General features: G+C 39.8%; 1 protein-coding gene across 1 annotated transcript in view; it reads right to left on the bottom strand.

Annotated features, from left to right (window-relative positions):
* Positions 1 to 18,985, bottom strand: part of POLD1 (DNA polymerase delta 1, catalytic subunit) — a 384,813-nt gene that overhangs the window by 264,529 nt on the left and 101,299 nt on the right. The window contains exon 11 of the mRNA XM_053690816.1: positions 18,524 to 18,664. Coding sequence (XP_053546791.1) covers positions 18,524 to 18,664 — 141 coding nt within the window. The remainder of the gene's footprint in view (positions 1 to 18,523; positions 18,665 to 18,985) is intronic.

Here is an 18,985-nt window from a genome sequence, read left to right as displayed (position 1 = left end):
CAATCTCCAAGCAGTCAGCTGGAGTGAAACCAGATTCGGATGTTCGAACGGACCCTGAACAAGAAGGTCTCGTCTCAAAGGTAGCTTCCAAGGTGGAGCCGATGACATATTCACCAGATCTGCATACCAAGTCCTGCGTGGCCACGCAGGAGCTATCAAGATCACCGACGCCCTCTCCTGCTTGATCCTGGCTATCAGCCTGGGGATGAGAGGAAATGGCGGGAACACATAAGCTAGTTTGAAGGTCCAAGGTGCTACTAGTGCATCCACTAGAGCCGCCTTGGGATCCCTGGATCTGGCCCCGTAGCAAGGAACTTTGAAGTTCTGACGAGAGGCCATCAGATCCATGTCTGGAATGCCCCACAGGTGAGTGACTTGGGCAAAGATTTCCGGATGGAGTTCCCACTCCCCCGGATGCAATGTCTGCCGACTCAGAAAATCCGCTTCCCAATTTTCCACTCCTGGGATGTGGATAGCAGACAGGTGGCAGGAGTGAGACTCCGCCCAAAGAATTATTTTGGTTACTTCTTCCATCGCTAGGGAACTCCTTGTTCCCCCCTGATGGTTGATGTACGCAACAGTCGTCATGTTGTCTGATTGAAACCGTATGAACCTGGTCCTCGCAAGCTGGGGCCAGGCCTGGAGAGCATTGAATATCGCTCTCAGTTCCAGAATATTTATCGGTAGAAGAGATTCTTCCCGAGACCAAAGACCCTGAGCTTTCAGGGATCCCCAGACCGCGCCCCAGCCTATCAGACTGGCGTCGGTCGTGACAATGACCCACTCTGGTCTGTGGAACATCATCCCTTGAGACAGATTGTCCAGGGACAGCCACCAACGGAGTGAGTCTCTGGTCTTCTGATTTACTTGTATCTTCGGAGACAAGTCTGTATAGTCCCCATTCCACTGACTGAGCATGCACAGTTGTAATGGTCTTAGATGAATGCGCGCAAAAGGAACTATGTCCATCGCCGCCACCATCAACCCGATCACTTCCATGCACTGAGCTATGGAAGGAAGAGGAACGGAATGAAGTATCCGACAAGAGTCCAGAAGCTTTGTTTTTCTGGCCTCTGTTAGAAAGATCCTCATTTCTAAGGAGTCTATAATTGTTCCCAAGAAGGGAACCCTTGTTGACGGGGATAGAGAACTCTTTTCCACGTTCACTTTCCAGCCGTGAGATCTGAGAAAGGCCAGGACAATGTCCGTGTGAGCCTTTGCTTGAGGAAGGGACGACGCTTGAATCAGAATGTCGTCCAGGTAAGGTACTACTGCAATGCCCCTTGGTCTTAGCACCGCTAGAAGGGACCCTAGTACCTTTGTGAAAATCCTTGGAGCAGTGGCTAATCCGAAAGGAAGCGCCACGAACTGGTAATGTTTGTCCAGGAATGCAAACCTTAGGAACCGATGATGTTCCTTGTGGATAGGAATATGTAGATACGCATCCTTTAAATCCACCGTGGTCATGAATTGACCTTCCTGGATGGAAGGAAGGATAGTTCGAATGGTTTCCATCTTGAACGATGGGACCTTGAGAAATTTGTTTAAGATCTTGAGATCTAGGATTGGTCTGAACGTTCCCTCTTTTTTGGGAACTATGAACAGATTGGAGTAGAACCCCATCCCCTGTTCTCTTAATGGAACAGGATGAATCACTCCCATTTTTAACAGGTCTTCTACACAATGTAAGAACGCCTGTCTTTTTATGTGGTCTGAAGACAACTGCGACCTGTGGAACCTCCCCCTTGGGGGAAGTCCCTTGAATTCCAGAAGATAACCCTGGGAGACTATTTCTAGCGCCCAAGGATCCAGAACATCTCTTGCCCAAGCCTGAGCGAAGAGAGAGAGTCTGCCCCCCACCAGATCCGGTCCCGGAACGGGGGCCAATATTTCATGCTGTCTTGGTAGCAGTGGCAGGTTTCTTGGCCTGCTTTCCCTTGTTCCAGCCTTGCATTGGTCTCCAAGCTGGCTTGGCCTGAGAAGTATTACCCTCTTGCTTAGAGGACGTAGCACCTTGGGCTGGTCCGTTTTTACGAAAGGGACGAAAATTAGGTCTATTTTTTGCCTTGAAAGGCCGATCCTGAGGAAGGGCGTGGCCCTTACCCCCAGTGATATCAGAGATAATCTCTTTCAAGTCAGGACCAAACAACGTTTTCCCCTTGAAAGGAATGTTTAGTAGCTTGTTCTTGGAAGACGCATCAGCCGACCAAGATTTCAACCAAAGCGCTCTGCGCGCCACAATAGCAAACCCAGAGTTCTTAGCCGCTAACTTAGCCAATTGCAAAGAGGCGTCTAGAGTGAAAGAATTAGCCAATTTGAGAGCATTGATTCTGTCCATAATCTCCTCATAAGGAGGAGAGTCACTATCGAGCACCTTAAGCAGTTCATCAAACCAGAAATATGCGGCAGTAGTGACAGGGACAATGCATGAAATGGGTTGTAGAAGGTAACCCTGCTGAACAAACATCTTTTTAAGCAAACCTTCTAATTTTTTATCCATAGGATCTTTGAAAGCACAACTATCCTCTATGGGAATAGTGGTGCGTTTGTTTAAAGTAGAAACCGCTCCCTCGACCTTGGGGACTGACTGCCATAAGTCCTTTCTGGGGTCGACCATAGGAAACAATTTTTTAAATATGGGGGGAGGGACGAAAGGAATACCGGGCCTTTCCCATTCTTTATTAACAATGTCCGCCACCCGCTTGGGTATAGGAAAAGCTTCTGGGAGCCCCGGCACCTCTAGGAACTTGTCCATTTTACATAGTTTCTCTGGGATGACTAAATTTTCACAATCATCCAGAGTGGATAATACCTCCTTAAGCAAAATGCGGAGATGTTCCAATTTAAATTTAAATGTAATCACATCAGATTCAGCCTGCTGAGAAATGTTCCCTAAATCAGTAATTTCTCCCTCAGACAAAACCTCCCTGGCCCCCTCAGATTGGGTTAGGGGCCCTTCAGAGATATTAATATCAGCGTCGTCATGCTCTTCAGTAACTAAAACAGAGCAGCCACGCTTACGCTGACAAGGGTTCATTTTGGCTAAAATGTTTTTGACAGAATTATCCATTACAGCCGTTAATTGTTGCATAGTAAGGAGTATTGGCGCGCTAGATGTACTAGGGGCCTCCTGAGTGGGCAAGACTCGTGTAGACGAAGGAGGGAATGATGCAGTACCATGCTTACTCCCCTCACTTGAGGAATCATCTTGGGCATCATTGTCATTATCACATAAATCACATTTATTTAAATGAATAGGAATTCTGGCTTCCCCACATTCAGAACACAGTCTATCTGGTAGTTCAGACATGTTAAACAGGCATAAACTTGAACAGAAAGTACAAAAAACGTTTTAAAATAAAACCGTTACTGTCACTTTAAATTTTAAACTGAACACACTTTATTACTGCAATTGCGAAAAAACATGAAGGAATTGTTCAAAATTCACCAAATTTTCACCACAGCGTCTTAAAGCTTTGAAAATATTGCACACCAATTTTGGAAGCTTTAACCCTTAAAATAACGGAACCGGAGCCGTTTTAAGCTTTAAACCCCTTTACAGTCCCTGGTATCTGCTTTGCTGAGACCCAACCAAACCCAAAGGGGAATACGATACCAAATGACGCCTTCAGAAGTCTTTTATAAGTATCAGAGCTCCTCTCACATGCGACTGCATGCCATGCCTCTCAAAAACAAGTGCGCAACACCGGCGCGAAAATGAGACTCTGCCTATGCTTTGGGAAAGCCCCTAAAGAATAAGGTGTCTAAAACAGTGCCTGCCGATATTATTATATCAAAATACCCATATAAAATGATTCCTCAAGGCTAAATATGTGTTAATAATCAATCGATTTAGCCCAGAAAAAGTCTACAGTTTAAATAAGCCCTTGTGAAGCCCTTATTTACAATCGTAATAAACATGGCTTACCGGATCCCATAGGGAAAATGACAGCTTCCAGCATTACATCGTCTTGTTAGAATGTGTCATACCTCAAGCAGTAAGAGACTGCACACTGTTCCCCCAACTGAAGTTAATTGCTCTCAACAGTCCTGTGTGGAACAGCCATGGATTTTAGTTACGGTTGCTAAAATCATTTTCCTCATACAAACAGAATTCTTCATCTCTTTTCTGTTTCTGAGTAAATAGTACGTACCAGCACTATTTGAAAATAACAAACTCTTGATTGAATAATGAAAAACTACAGTTAAACACTAAAAAACTCTAAGCCATCTCCGTGGAGATGTTGCCTGTACAACGGCAAAGAGAATGACTGGGGTAGGCGGAGCCTAGGAGGGATCATGTGACCAGCTTTGCTGGGCTCTTTGCCATTTCCTGTTGGGGAAGAGAATATCCCACAAGTAAGGATGACGCCGTGGACCGGACACACCTATGTTGGAGAAATAAATATTTGTCTATAATAGCATAGCGACGAGTGCCATCTTCCGAGGGAAATATTCTGACTGCTAAATCTTAGCTCATTAGCAAAAATCAATTATGTGAACCTATTCTTATCAGTGGGGGTGAAGTTTAGAGTTTTCAAAAAATACCTACTCACCCACAAAAGGGGGCACAAGCAGGCTACACAAGAGGGGCCCCATAGAGAATGCACGATGACCCCACCCTGTCCAGAGGAGATGGGGGCTAAGCTGACCAAACAGACAAGTCAGGATAATGGCGAGTGAGGGAACTGGGGTAACCTAAGAGGGTCTTTTTTACACTTAACCCTAGTGAAACATCCCACAATAATAAGTATGAAATAAAACCACATAAAACATTTTTGCCAATATGATTTATGCTCTTTACATTTAAATTCATAGTTTTCTTATTTAATCAGATGATTTAATCAATTCTGTTTTGCCCTTCATAGTCACAAAAGTTTTAGTTAGGTAATTCCTATTAACCTGGTCTTATCTGTCAACGATGACACTGGGTCGATCTGAAATATGGTAGTAGTAATATTTTCTTATGGTTTGCTGAGATTATTATCTTAGCTGATTCTTGCCAGCTATGCTGAGAACTTAAATAAAATGTAGTTGTGTCTCTATTAATCATGAAAGCTACTGCAAATAAAATAATTTAGTGACTGTTTTCATTAATTCTAACCTGATAATCAATAAATCAATGTAATGATGTATGCTTATTGATTTAGTTTATTTCTATATTGCTTAGTATTTCCAATAATTATTTTAGTAAACTAGGTTTGTTTATTGATCTGGTCTCAGTTTAAAGGGATACTAAACCCAAAAATTTAATTTCATGATTCAGATAGAGCATGCAATTTTAAGCAACTTTCTCATTTACTCCTATTATCAATTATTTTTTGTTCTCTTGCTATCTTTATTTGAAAAAAGAAGGCATCTAAGCTAAGGAGCCAGCCAATTTTTGGTTCAGACCTGGACAGCATTTATCCACCAATCAGCAAGGAAAAACCAGATTGTGAACCAAAAATGGGCCGGCTTCTAAACTTACATTCTTGCTTTTCAAATAAAGATAGCAATATAATGAAGAAAAATTGATAATAGGAGTAAAATAGAAAGTTGCTTAAAATTGCATGCTCTATCTGAATCATGAAAGATACAATTTGGGTTCTGTGTCCCTTTAATTAATAGACAAGGAGGCGGAGGCTGGAGCCGCACAGAGATGGAGGTCTGATCCCTTAGCTCTGTGAGACATCGCCATAGAAGCCTAGTAAAACCCTAGGTTGGATACTGCAAACTTTACCAAAAGTGCCTACTGACATAGGCAAGGATTAGCCCAGATAACAACTTTGGACCGAGGAGCCGATGGAGGAATTTTCAGATTAAATCGGCACAAACAGCTAACGACCGCCATTTTGGACACGCAGCACTTCACTATCTTGCTGCCTGCTACAGGACCGAACCCGTGAAATTGGTGTCGGCATGAGGGGCTAACGATTGAGGTGAGGAGAGGGTCGCAGTGTCACAAGCTTTAGACATTATAAACAGTGGTGGCAATTTCTAGACACATATTGCAAGAGTGTCTGCAGGCTAACACACGCAGGATTCAGACTGAGCGGAAGCACTGTTAATAGAGGAGCCACGCTGTGCATTAAAAGAAAAAAGCAATCTTGAAGCACACAAGATATAATGGCATTGAACACAAGCTGCATTGGGGAAATGTTTTACTATAATACCTCCGGTGTAGATAAGATACCTTAGAGCCATGTGGTAGTTATGTGCATTAACTTAGGGATTTACATCGTCACCAAATGATCTAAAGATTTGAATTTTGGGGAACATTGCTACTTTAAACATAGAGGGTACGACAGTTACCATTTAAAATTCATTATAAAAGCAGGTGATAAGCTGAGAAATTAAGAAATTGTAGCGTGTCTACAGACTAATTTATCACCACTTTATTAAAGGAGGGACTTTTCTGAACTGCCTGCAAGTCAATTGCTGGAACAATTGCTGGAACAATCAGTTTTGTGAGCTTTGCTCTGTCCCAAAGCACTGTATTTACAGAAATTACAAAATACTTGATATCGCTATCATTCATTGTAAAATGTCTGCCAGGAAACAAAATAAGCTGCTGGTGGCAAGCAAATCTCAGGTCCCCAGCCTCTTCTTCAAATCTAAAGGGGAGAAAGTGGCGGGACTTCATCAACCTATTGTGGAGGAGGATGCGGGTTCAGACTCGGACTCTCGGTCAGCAGAGGGAGATTCAACGCCGGTGACTAAAGCTGATCTTAAATTACTTGTCTCAAAACAAGATATCAACACAAATTTTGAAAAGCTATGGGATAAGATTGATAGCTTTCAAACTACAATCACTAATAATCTTGTAGAGATTAAGTCTGACATGCTGGATTCTAGGCAACAGAGTAGCCGCAATAGAGGAAAATGAAAACTCTACTACAGAGAAAGAAATCTCCGCACTAAACCAGCAAATTAATTCACAACAACAGATAATATCTGATATAGAGGATAAATTGGAAGATATTGAAAATAGGAGTTGAAGAAGCAACTTGAGGATCAAGGGGATCCCAGAATCAGTATCCTCCTCTGAGTTGCCAAATTACCTACGCCAATTATTCCAAGCTATAACTGGAAATTCGGGCGATGAGAAGTACCAGATGGAGAGAGCCCACAGATCACTTCGTGCAAAGCCCAAAGAGGATGCTCCGCCAAGGGATGTGATCATCAAGATGTTTAGATTCCCTAAGAAAGAAGAAATACTGTCAGCAGCAAGAAAACACCCGACTTTTAAGTTCCAGGGGTGTGTTATACAATTTTTCAAAGATTTGTGCCTGCGCACACTACAAAGAAGTAGTATGCTGAGACCATTAACCTCTTTACTGAGAAAACACCAAATCATTTATAGGTGGACTTTCCCATTTGGCCTTCATATCCAGTTTGAAGGTAGATCCATCACGCTCAGAGACTTATCAGAGATGCCAGAGGTCTGCAAGAGGCTTAGGCTGGAAGTACCGGATACACCCTGCAATGCGCTTCCCGAAGAGGAACTCCAAAAGAAGCACAAAAACACTCCACCCTCAGAATCAGAGATGGTCTAGAGTATCGAAGAGGGGCACCAAGACCTGAGAAATACCGATATTGACTGTTCCTTTTCTTTTTTATATATACTCCTAACACCCTAAGTGGGGTTGAATTAGGAAATGTCCCCCCTGTTTTGGTCTAGGGTCGGAGGGTAGCTCTGTCTCTACCGCAGGGGAAGTTTGATGGTAGCATATATTTTAAGCTCTTATCTCTCACACTCCCAGTGTTGGAACTCTCAGCGATAAACAGCTGGACAGTGTTATCTCAACCATATCTCTGAGGAGTTTTGGACGCTGTAATTCTTTAGTAATTGCATAATAGTCCTTGAGTAAGGGACAAATTGACTTGCCTGTGATAGGTGTTTAAAAATTTAGATTTAGGTTAATGTTCCCAAAATGTTTGAAAGTTTATTGTTGCTGACATAGTACATATGCACTACTGCTTTAAAATGTTCTTTTTTACAGTTACAGAAGCTTATTTAACAAAATACTATGGTATATTTGACACGAGGCGATGTCTCGCAGTGCTTATTGGTAAAAAAAAAAAATGTATACCAAAGTTTAGTTTAAATTAGAGGTAGATGGCAAATAGCATTTACCTGATATAAGTTACATTTGTTTTATTAGTTAGATTATGTTTTTTTTGTTATTCTGTCTTATTGTTTAAAGGGACAGTCTACACCAGAATTTTTATTGTTTTAAAAGATAGATAATCCCTTTATTACCCATTTCCCAGTTTTGCATGACCAACACAGTTATAATAATATACTTTTAACCTCTGTGATTATCTTGTATCTAAGCCTCTGCAAACTGCCCCTTTTTTCAGTTCTTTTGACAGACTTGCAGTCTAGCCAATCAGTGCCTGCTCCCAGATAACTTCACGTGCACGAGCACAGTGTTATCTATATGAAATATGTGAACTAACACCCTCTAGTGGTGAAAAACTGTTCAAATGCAATCTGAAAGAGGTGGGCTTCAAGGTCTAAGAACTTAGCATATGAACCTCCTAGGTTAAGCTTTCAACTAAGAATAACAAGAGAACAACGCAAAATTGGTGATAAAAGTAAATTGGAAAATTGTTTAAAATTACATGCTCTATCTGAATCATGAAAGTTTATTTTGGCCTAGACTGTCCCTTTAACTATGCTTGTATTTGCCTTATTATTCAGAAAGAAGGTCAATGTCGACAGAGCTGGGGGGGTGGGGTAGAACAACGTATAAGAATTCAGGAGGGTCCTGGAAGATGGAGTATGCATCATTATAACACCAGGGTAAGATAACGATGACCAATACCATACACCTTATCTCGCATAACGTAAGGGGTCTTAACTCTGATATTAAACGCAGAACAGCCATGACCCAATACGATAGGTTAAAAGCAAATCTAATATTCCTTCAAGAGACACACTTTACCAGCTCTATTATCCCCAAATATTGGTCTAGACAGTTTCCTCAACACTACCATTCGGTAACAGAGAGCAAGAAAAGGGGGGTCTCCATATTAATACATCACTCATGAAACTTCATCACGGAGGAAGTCTTAGGAGACGCGGAAGGTAGATATCTGATAGTCAGGGGGTCAATTCAAGGGAAAGAGATCACGTTGTGTAACATTTACGCCCCAAATGAAAAGCAAGACCTCTTTTTTAGTCATATAGCTCAATTACTTACTCAGTGGTCTCAATCAAGAATTTTCTTGAGGGGGGGACTTTAATTTGCCCATTCAGATCGAGACTGATAGATCCTCCGGACTAACCCATAAACAAAGACACCACAATGCAATGGTTAGATCAATCGGTTCACAATGTTATAGATTCATGGGAATCATTATATGGCATGACTACAGACTATACATTCTACTCTTTTGCTCATAAGACATACTCCAGACTGGATTATATTTACCTTAGTCAAATACTTATACCTAATTTACAGACCTCTTCTATGCATGCATGCGCGTGGTCCGACCATTCTATAGTCAGTATTAGAGTATCAGGAAATATTGGACAGAGTAGCAGTCGCTCTTGGACATTTGATCCGAACATACTTAGAGACCAGGCTACACAAGATTCAATATTAAAAGCTCTCACTGAGTATTGGTCCATAAATACAGATACAACTACTAATCCACTCTGTACTTGGGCGGCACATAAACCATTTGTTAGAGGCCTACTTATAAAAGCCAAAGCCACATATAATAAAGCTTCGCGACTAAAAACAGATAAGCTACAAACAGAGATAAATGACCTAACTACACAACATCAACACACTTCCTCTACAAAAACATTCAAACTTCTCCAAGAGAAAAGACGGGAACTATCAGAGATTATGTCAAACGCCTCTTTTAGAGCTTCTCAAAGACTAAAGGCCCATTATTATCTTTACTCAAACAAGCCAGATAAGTATTTAGCTCATAAATTACAAGAAAAAATTAGATCTTTTTCGATCCCCTCTATTCAGACAGATGAAGGTTCATTCACATCCAACCCACAGGAAATTACAGACAACTTTGCAAGGTACTACCAATCTTTATATGATGGTAAGAAAACTAACCCAACTGTACAAACTAAGACACTTAGAGAACACTTCCTAAGAGAGGCCCATCTCCCATTAATTGATAAGATGCCTTAAAGGAACTAAATGCAGACATAACAACAAATGAAATATTAGATGCAATTAAACATCTAAAGCCAGGTAAAGCAGCAGGCCCTGATGGGTTTTCGGGGGAGTATTACAGGCTATTTAAGGTAGCGCTAGTGCCACATTTACTCAAATTTTGCAATGATATAATGTCAGGAAGGAACATCCCCCAGATATACTACGAGCCAAGATAGTGGTCATTCCTAAACCCGGTAAGAACCCAAAACTATGCAAAAGCTACCGCCCTATCTCGTTAATAAACCAAGACAAAGATTTTTACTAAGATTCTAGCCAATAGGTTAAAAATACACCTGCCCTCTCTGGTCCATCCGGACCAGGTGGGATTTATCATGGATAGTGAAGCACCAGACAATATAAGAAGAACTGTGGACTTGACGGATCACTTGGAAAAGACCAAAATGCCTTCTCTGCTCCTCTCTTTGGATGCAGAGAAGGCGTTTGACAGAGTAGATTGGGAATACATGTTCGAGGTATTCACTAGATATGGACTTAAGGGCCCCTTTGTGAAAGCTGTCAGAAATATTTACTCCTCCCCTACGGCTGTGATAAGAGCAGAGGGGTATCAATCAAGCCCTATTGATATCCGGGGAGGCACTAGGCAGGGTTGCCCTCTCTCTCCGCTAATTTTTGCAAGGTGTATAGAGCCCTTAGCGGCAAGGATTAGACTTTCCACAGATATACATGGAGTCAAAATAAAACAAAAAGAATATAAACTTTCGCTTTTCGCAGACAATATTCTTCTGACCTTAACGAAACCCCTGATTTCACTACCAAATTTGTACAATATATTGCAAGACTTTTCAGATGTGTAGGGATATAAAGTTAACTTGGATAAATGCGAGGGATTACCCATAGCTCTCCCGAATCATACCCGTAAATTAATAGACACAAATTTCACATTTACCTGGGCAAAAAAGGCAATACAATATTTAGGAGTCAAATTATCCCACGACTATAAAGATTTGTTTAAATTAAACTACGTTCCCTTATTTAAGAAAATTAGGTCAGACTTACACAAATGGAAAAGCAAACAATTCTCGTGGTTTGGTCGCCTCTCGGCTATCAAAATGACGATTCTCCCGAGGATATTGTACTTCTTTAGAGCCCTACCTATAAAAGTGCCAGCTCCAGATATACTCAGATTACAACAGGAATTAACGGGATTTCTGAGGGCTAATAAAATAGCCAGAATTGCCTCCAGGACTCTACAACAACACAAAAAAGTGGGTGGTGTAGGCATGCCAAACTTGATGGAGTATTATCAGGCAGCTAGATTAGCCCAAGACTTACTGTTAAACAAAGACTCAGACGATATTGTATGGACGACACTAAAAGCTGATGTAGAGGGAAATAATAAATCTTCTGATATACTGTGGAGTACCACTAAGGGACATACCACTCTCGACACTAATTTATCAGCCTTCAGGGATTCGGTGAGGTCATGGACAGCGCTGACCGAACCTCTTCAGTTGTTACCAATAGACTCAGTGGCTAGACCGGTTAAAACCCTACTCCCAAGCGAGCTACATATACAAATGGGAAAATAAGGGGCTCTATAGGGTGGCGGACTTTTTGGTAGATGGGAAATTCATTACGTTTACACAGGCGCAAGAGAGATTAGACCCCCACAAACTTCACTGGTTTTTATACCTGCAAATTTCATCCGCAATACATAAATATCTGCACTTTCCCCTCACAAGAGGATTAACTATATTGGAACACTTTATAATTAATAAGAAAAGAGATAAAAAAAATGATTTTGCACTTGTATATAGCTATACAAAAAGCGAGATATAAATAAAGGCCCCCTGTAGTTGACAGATGGGTTAAAGACCTAGGTACCGAATTAACAACGGAAGACTGGATAGCCATTACTCGAGACTCAGGTAGAGGCATGATTAGTGCTGACTTTAAGGAAAATTGTATCAAAACTACTTTTAGGTGGTACTTGACCCTGACTAAGACTTCTCATTATTCACGAGGCTAAACCAACCACTGCTACAGAGGGTGTCAGGAGGTAGGTACATGCATACACATGTGGTGGGATTGCCCCAGGTGCGTCTGATATGGTCGGAACTCTCGTCCTTACTGAGTACTATACTATCGGAAGACATAAACCTCTCTATGGCGCAAGCCCTATTGAACGAATATATCCCAACATATAATTCAGCTATTAATACCTTTATAAAAACACTATGCACAGCTACAAGGATATGCGTGGCTAAATACTGGAAGGTGGGGGTTCCGGCATGGACTGAGATAATGGAGAAATTTAAAGTTACATATTCCATGTCAGAGCAAGTCTCTCTGATTCAAGGAACGAGAGAGAACTTCCAGAAAATCTGGTTTTACTGGATTGTGAGGGAAAGTAGGGAGGGAGAATAAGATGGGAAGGTTAGGCTCGTTTAGAAGTTAAGATAAAAGGGGAAAGATTTGAGGTTCGTGGGTGGCTGCAGTGTAACCCTCCCCAGCTCTGCTCGACAAATAATAACCTGTGTTTTTTTAGACACCGTTTATAGTTATACCTTCTATTACAAGCATTAAGTTATGTGTTAATGATAGGCAAACCTGACGTATAAGACATACAAAGTTACAAAAGTTTAGAAGTGTTTTTCTTAATTTTTCTCTTTTTGTTTTTTTCTTTTTTTATGGTTCAATATTTCTTTTTCTTAAGTATTAATACCTACTTATGTGGTCATATGTGCTAAAAGGCAAAGCGAGAATTGATCACGGAAGACAACAACTCCATGAGATTCAGTCCTCAGTGCTTTAGGATCTTCTGGACTCAATTGTTGAGCGCTCCTTAGTGCTGATCAATTATGTGACGAGACAGAATTGCACGTGAGACTGATCCGATAGATATTGTACATGTTATTTTTTTTTTGTATATTTATGTTGTTGTATATCCCAAGATTATATTAAATATACCTGCTTTATTTGGTGCCAAGAGGCTCTCTTATATTATATATCCCCACTACTCATACGCTCATACCTGTTACTCAGCCCTGACCGCACAAACAATCAAAGTCACATATCCAGATGTGTAGGTAACTTGAACTGTATTGCAAACTCCGGTTATAAGCAACACTATCCGTTAACACATTAACGCCTGGTAGCTCTTTAAACGGGAGACTTCTTTCTGGAACTGTGTTTGAGCATATTTTTCTCCCTAGGGCCCGGCGTATATATACACGCTGCTCTTAAGAAGGTGCTTCTTATTCATTTTTGTATTTACCTAAGGGTCTAATTGTTTCGCACCCTAAGAGGTATCAAGCTGCTTAATTATGGAAACCACTGAATTATTTTCATTAAAATCGTTACAAGACATGGACATAGAAAGACTTTCTCTGGAAGACACTTTTACAAAACAAAGAGACTCTGACAATCAGTGAAGCATTTTTACAAATGGAAAAGATCCTGCTAAAGGAGTACAAAGCCTGGTGGGATAAGCGTGCTTTAGAAAAATATTTGACAAAATTTTACAAGAGACCATCAAGAAGTTCAGGACAGAACTAGATAATTACAAACTTAGAAAATACAATCGTGACCTCACAGATTATACAAATAATAGGGTTTATACCTGGCATAACCGTTCTAACTCAGCAGATAATAGACAGAGGAGATCAAGATCAAGGTCAAGGGTACATAACACTAACTCCAGTGAGAAACAGGATAAGAGAGTAACTTTTTCAGATCCTGAGATATCTGATGAGGAGAGGCCTAGTACAAGTAATAACACTAATTTAAACAGTCAAAATTTAGAAGACATGCAGGTGGTAATAGCAAAAACATCAAAAGTTATCAGGCCTGAGCCAGTGGTTACCAGAAACTCTGCAAAGACCAAAGAAAGCACACAGTTGCCAATTTCAAATGAATTAAGTAATGCAGACTTTCTGGCTAGTGACAACTCAGACCCGAGACCACCTATTCCATCTCCCACTAATCCACCTCCCAATAGAATAGACACACATCAGGGTTTTCAGAATGCCCTAAGGTCAACAGAGGGGGGAGGAAACATAGGAAGAGGAGGAAGAGGCAGGTGGGGAGCAAGAAGAGGCAGAGGCAGATGGAACAAATACACCATTTAAAAATTATTAATCTATCATCAACAACATTGAATGAGACAGAAAAACAAGTTCTGGGTCTGGGATTGGGCTTTGTACCCAAGAGTGATTTCAATCTATTCGACACCATAGTAGATGTCAATAGAATGATAAGAGATCTTACTCTAAAGAAATTCTTTTGGAACAGATCTACATCCCTCCCAGACCTGGCTGACAATTCTCCTATGCACATTGATGAAAGATCCAATGTTAATCTAATTCATCAAGAAATTTATAATATTGTTAATTTTCAAGACACATGTGATTTGGTCAATTTACAAGATCTCTATTCAGAATCTAATGTAGATATACAAGGACTAAAGACCACACATTCAGGCTTCAAACCACGTTCAGTATTTTATCCAACTAAAGAACGTGGTCCTTTTTTAGAAGCCTTTCATAAAAGGATTGAAGAAGACTTAATTAGTCTTTCACAGAATCACAAAAGGACTTATCCAAATCTCACCACCCCACAAAGAGAAGCTTTGAAAAATCTGAGTGCTAGGAATGACATAGTCATAAAGGACTCAGATAAGGGTGGGAGTATTGTCGTAATGAATAGGGTCGATTACGTCCTGGAGGCTCATAGACAACTCTATGATGTTAATGTCTACCAAAAACTGAGTAGAGATCCTACTGAAGCTTATAAAAAACAGCTCTGGGATCTGTTGGATGACGGTCTGGAGGAGGGAATTCTAGATACTGACACAGTTGAATATCTTTACGTTTCCCCTCCAGTGATATCGGTCTTCCATCACCTGCCAAAAGTTCATAAATCTATAATGGCGGTGAAAGGAAGACCGATAGTCTCCGGCATAGGCTCACTTTTTGAACGTTTATCCAGTTGGGTGGAATCCCTCCTCCAGCCTCTTGTTCTACAGATTCTATCTTACCTCAAGGATACCAAGCATCTTCTAAACTTTTTAAACCATGTGAATTGGGAAACTGATTGCTCGTGGCTCACCATAGATGTGGTGGGCCTTTATTCGGCAATACCCCATCAAGCAGGTCTAAGAGCGGTTGATTTCTTCTTAAAACAATAAAGTCACTATGACTCCTCACTAATAGATTACATCATGAGGGTCTTGGATTTCCTTCTGAGTCATAACTATTTTAAGTTTGAGGGAGAGTACTTTCTGCAGAGGCGTGGGACCGCCATGGGGGCAAAATTTGCCCCTTCATATGCAAACATCTTTATGGCATGGTGGGAAAGGTCCCACGTCTATGCAGAGGGTAACCCCTTTAAAAGCTATATTAAAATATACAAATGATATATTGACGTCCTGCTGATAATCTGGACAGATAATGAACAACAACTAAAAGATTTTGTTCAATACATTAATTTAAATGATCTAAATTTGCAATTTACTTTTCAACATGACTCTACACAAGTTCCTTATTTAGACCTTACCTTGCAGAGTGATCCTATATTAGGTAAGGTGATTACCAGTCTATATAGAAAGCCCATCATGTCAAATGCTTTGCTACACGCACGTAGCAATCATCCGAAGCATACAGGCTTTGGCCTAGCCAAAGGGCAGTTCATGCGAATTAAACGCAACTGCACTAATGAAGCTGATTTTCAGAGAGAGAGTGAGACCCTTAAATCTCATTTGTTAGAAAGAGGGTATGCAACCAAAATTGTCAATAGGGCTTTTCTAGAAGTAACCAGAATGGAGAGAAGTAGTATGTTGGCAAACAATACAATTAGGACACAAACAAAGTCCTATGGCCAGTCTAAACCTCTTTTTGTCACTACATACAGTTCCCAATTTGACCAAATTTGTGACATAATAAATAGACACCTTCCAATTTTGACAGCAGAGGATAGTCTAAAAGATTATGTGAATAATGGTTGCAATTTTTCAGCTAGAAGGGGCTGTACTTTATCCAACATACTATCCCCAAGCATGCTAAAAAAGCAGACATCAGTATCTAGTAGCTGGCTCAGTGTCAAAGGACATTATAAATGCCACTTCTCTAAGTGCATTGCATGTGGTCACACCAGAGTAACCAAAACTTTTCAATCAAAAGTAACTCAGAGTGTTTGATCTCTTTAGCTGCACTAATTGTCGCTCTTCTAATGTTGTCTATCTTGTGGAGTGCACACTATGTAACAAGCAATATGTTGGGTGCTCCACCAGAGAGGTACGCTCACGTATTAGGGAGCACCTCAACAACATTGGCAATGGAGCTGAGGTTTCTGATTTGGCAAGACATTTCATCAATGTGCATGAGAAAAATGTCAAGAGCTTTGTTTGGCAGGTAATTGAACATATCAGATCCCCAGAGAGAGGAGGAGATACCACAAGTAAATTACTGTACAAAGAAGCTTTTTGGATTTTCCAGTTAAAAACTAGAAAACCCCATGGGTTTAACATCGAGGGAGATGTTATCAATTTTTGGAAGAGAGAAAAATAAATACAAGATATTAAACTAACAAATATTTATACCCATTCACTAATACTATTCAGGCTCACTACCAAGTACTTACATAGGAAAAACAGTCCTGGATACATATTCACTACATATTAGTGAATTTAGGGGTCTCCCATACATAACTGAATACAAGAGTTAATTTTGAGCTAAGAAACAGAATTTTATGTTACAGAATATCCATGCTTATTTTGGTTCTAATACCAATTTCTCATTTACACGTCCTTTTGAGCTGGCTATATAGTGGTTTTTGGTTGTGTATTCTTCTTGTTTTTCAATTTTTTGTCAATCTGCACAATTTGTAATTGTATTTAGTAGTTTGCAAAAACTTTTATTTAAGGCTACTAACAAACAGTGCTAACCGAGATTCAGGGGTACATTTAATGTCTCTAATATTTATTATTACATCCCCTTTCTACTCCCAGTTGCTAGCCTAAAGCCAAAGTACTTGCTGCAAACTCACTATCTGCTTATTCTTCTGATATTATTATTTCCAATTATGTACAAGTTGTTCGCTTCCATAACACTAATATGTCATATATATTTTTATTTCCAGCCCAAATCTACACATGAGTAAGATAATTGAATAAGGTTTAAATGCATGGACAGATCCACAATATTTCAGCTAACAGAACTAGTGCCACGAGTTCCTGTATAGGTTAGTGGTTATGTTAGAATACGGCTCAGATATGTATTCACTTATGAATGTACTAGTCTTTATTGTTCAATATATTAACTCTATTGTCTCCATAATGTTTGTAGCAACAATTAATCTCTCTATGCCCATTACCAGTTTTGTGATGTTGAATCTAATTTACACTGACAGCTGCAATTAATCTATGACCCTGAGCGCCAGCTATTTAAGCCGGTAGTTCCGGGTCATAGTTATGTCTATGAGTAAGGCTAATCTAAGCCGAAACGCGTAAGACACTTTGTCTTGGAGCTGTCAGGCTCTGTTATGGATGTTTTTAAGTCGTTTCCAATAAAGCATGCACCTTGATTTCATGTAATGCCTTGTAGTCCTGCCTGGTCTTTCGTTTGCCGTATATCCCAAGATGTTGTATACTTGGAAATCAATAATAACAATAAAAATGATTTCAACTAATTAATAGACAAATCAGAACTAAAATGATTCAGGTTTTATATGTATTATTCTTTGCAAATAAAATAATTCAGGGTGTTATTCAATTGCACAGATTGCTCTTGCGCTAGTTTATATATTGAGTTACATGAACAAAATGATACAGAGGTTCCAGAATATTTATTGTGTCTTAACACAATACACTTTCCGGGTACACTACTGAAATATGGTCTGTACCTCAAAAACCCTGCCAAGAAGATTGAGTTCTCTATTACACCCACCTCCTACTAGGTAGTTTATTTTTCCTGATGCTTCTTGTTACAATAGCTTATTTATAGCTAGTGGCACAGGATTAAAATATTCAGTATAGGTGGTGGTTTAAAAAGGCAAAATCATCTTTTTTTTTATTATTTTGAAATTCTATGCTTACAACTTTCAAATGGTAAAATGTTTCCTTTGGCATTTGTTCCTTCAAATGTGTACATTTTGGTATTTCATTTGTTACTACATTTGAATTTTCTAGTATCGTGTGTGGGGGGAAGCATTTTTTTTTTAATTTTTTTATTACTTGGACAGTATTGATCTAGATAGTCTGATATTCTAGAACACCAGCAAAGAATTCTTGAGGATGAAATCTTATCCATTTTAACCTCATACACTAGATTTTTGCTCAACTCAGCATTGATGTACAATGCTGCACAAAATGAAAGCATATAACAGAGTACCTGTAGTAAATCAAACTGAACACGGCCCTCTGTATTAATGACTTTATTCTCTCTTCGGCCCATTTGCTTAGACTGGAAGGTAGAGTCTCGGATAATAGATTTCATTGAGCGGATTCTTCCAAGAAAAGGGAAAGTAGAAACCTAGAAAGGGGAGGACCATTAAAGCAACTAGTTAATTATCAAGATATTGCAGCAAAACATCATAATCTTTTAAATTTGTTTTCAGCTGGAAAAAAAAATCATTTTTATCTTACCAATGAAAAGGCTGTTTTACATTTAAGACAAGGTTTACAGACTAGATATTTGCACGATGCCTGTGTACTTAAGATAGGTATACAAATCTGAAAGAGGAAAGGTAAAATAGCAGCACTATAGTATAATAATTTGTTTTGTTTTAAACATTTTGACCAGGGCATAATAACCTGTACACACTGACTGCTCCTGTACAGTTCATGTTGGGAC

Source organism: Bombina bombina, chromosome 8, assembly GCF_027579735.1.
Source record: "Bombina bombina isolate aBomBom1 chromosome 8, aBomBom1.pri, whole genome shotgun sequence".
Lineage (NCBI taxonomy): Eukaryota > Metazoa > Chordata > Amphibia > Anura > Bombinatoridae > Bombina > Bombina bombina.
This window is presented reverse-complemented; position numbering and strand designations above follow the sequence as displayed.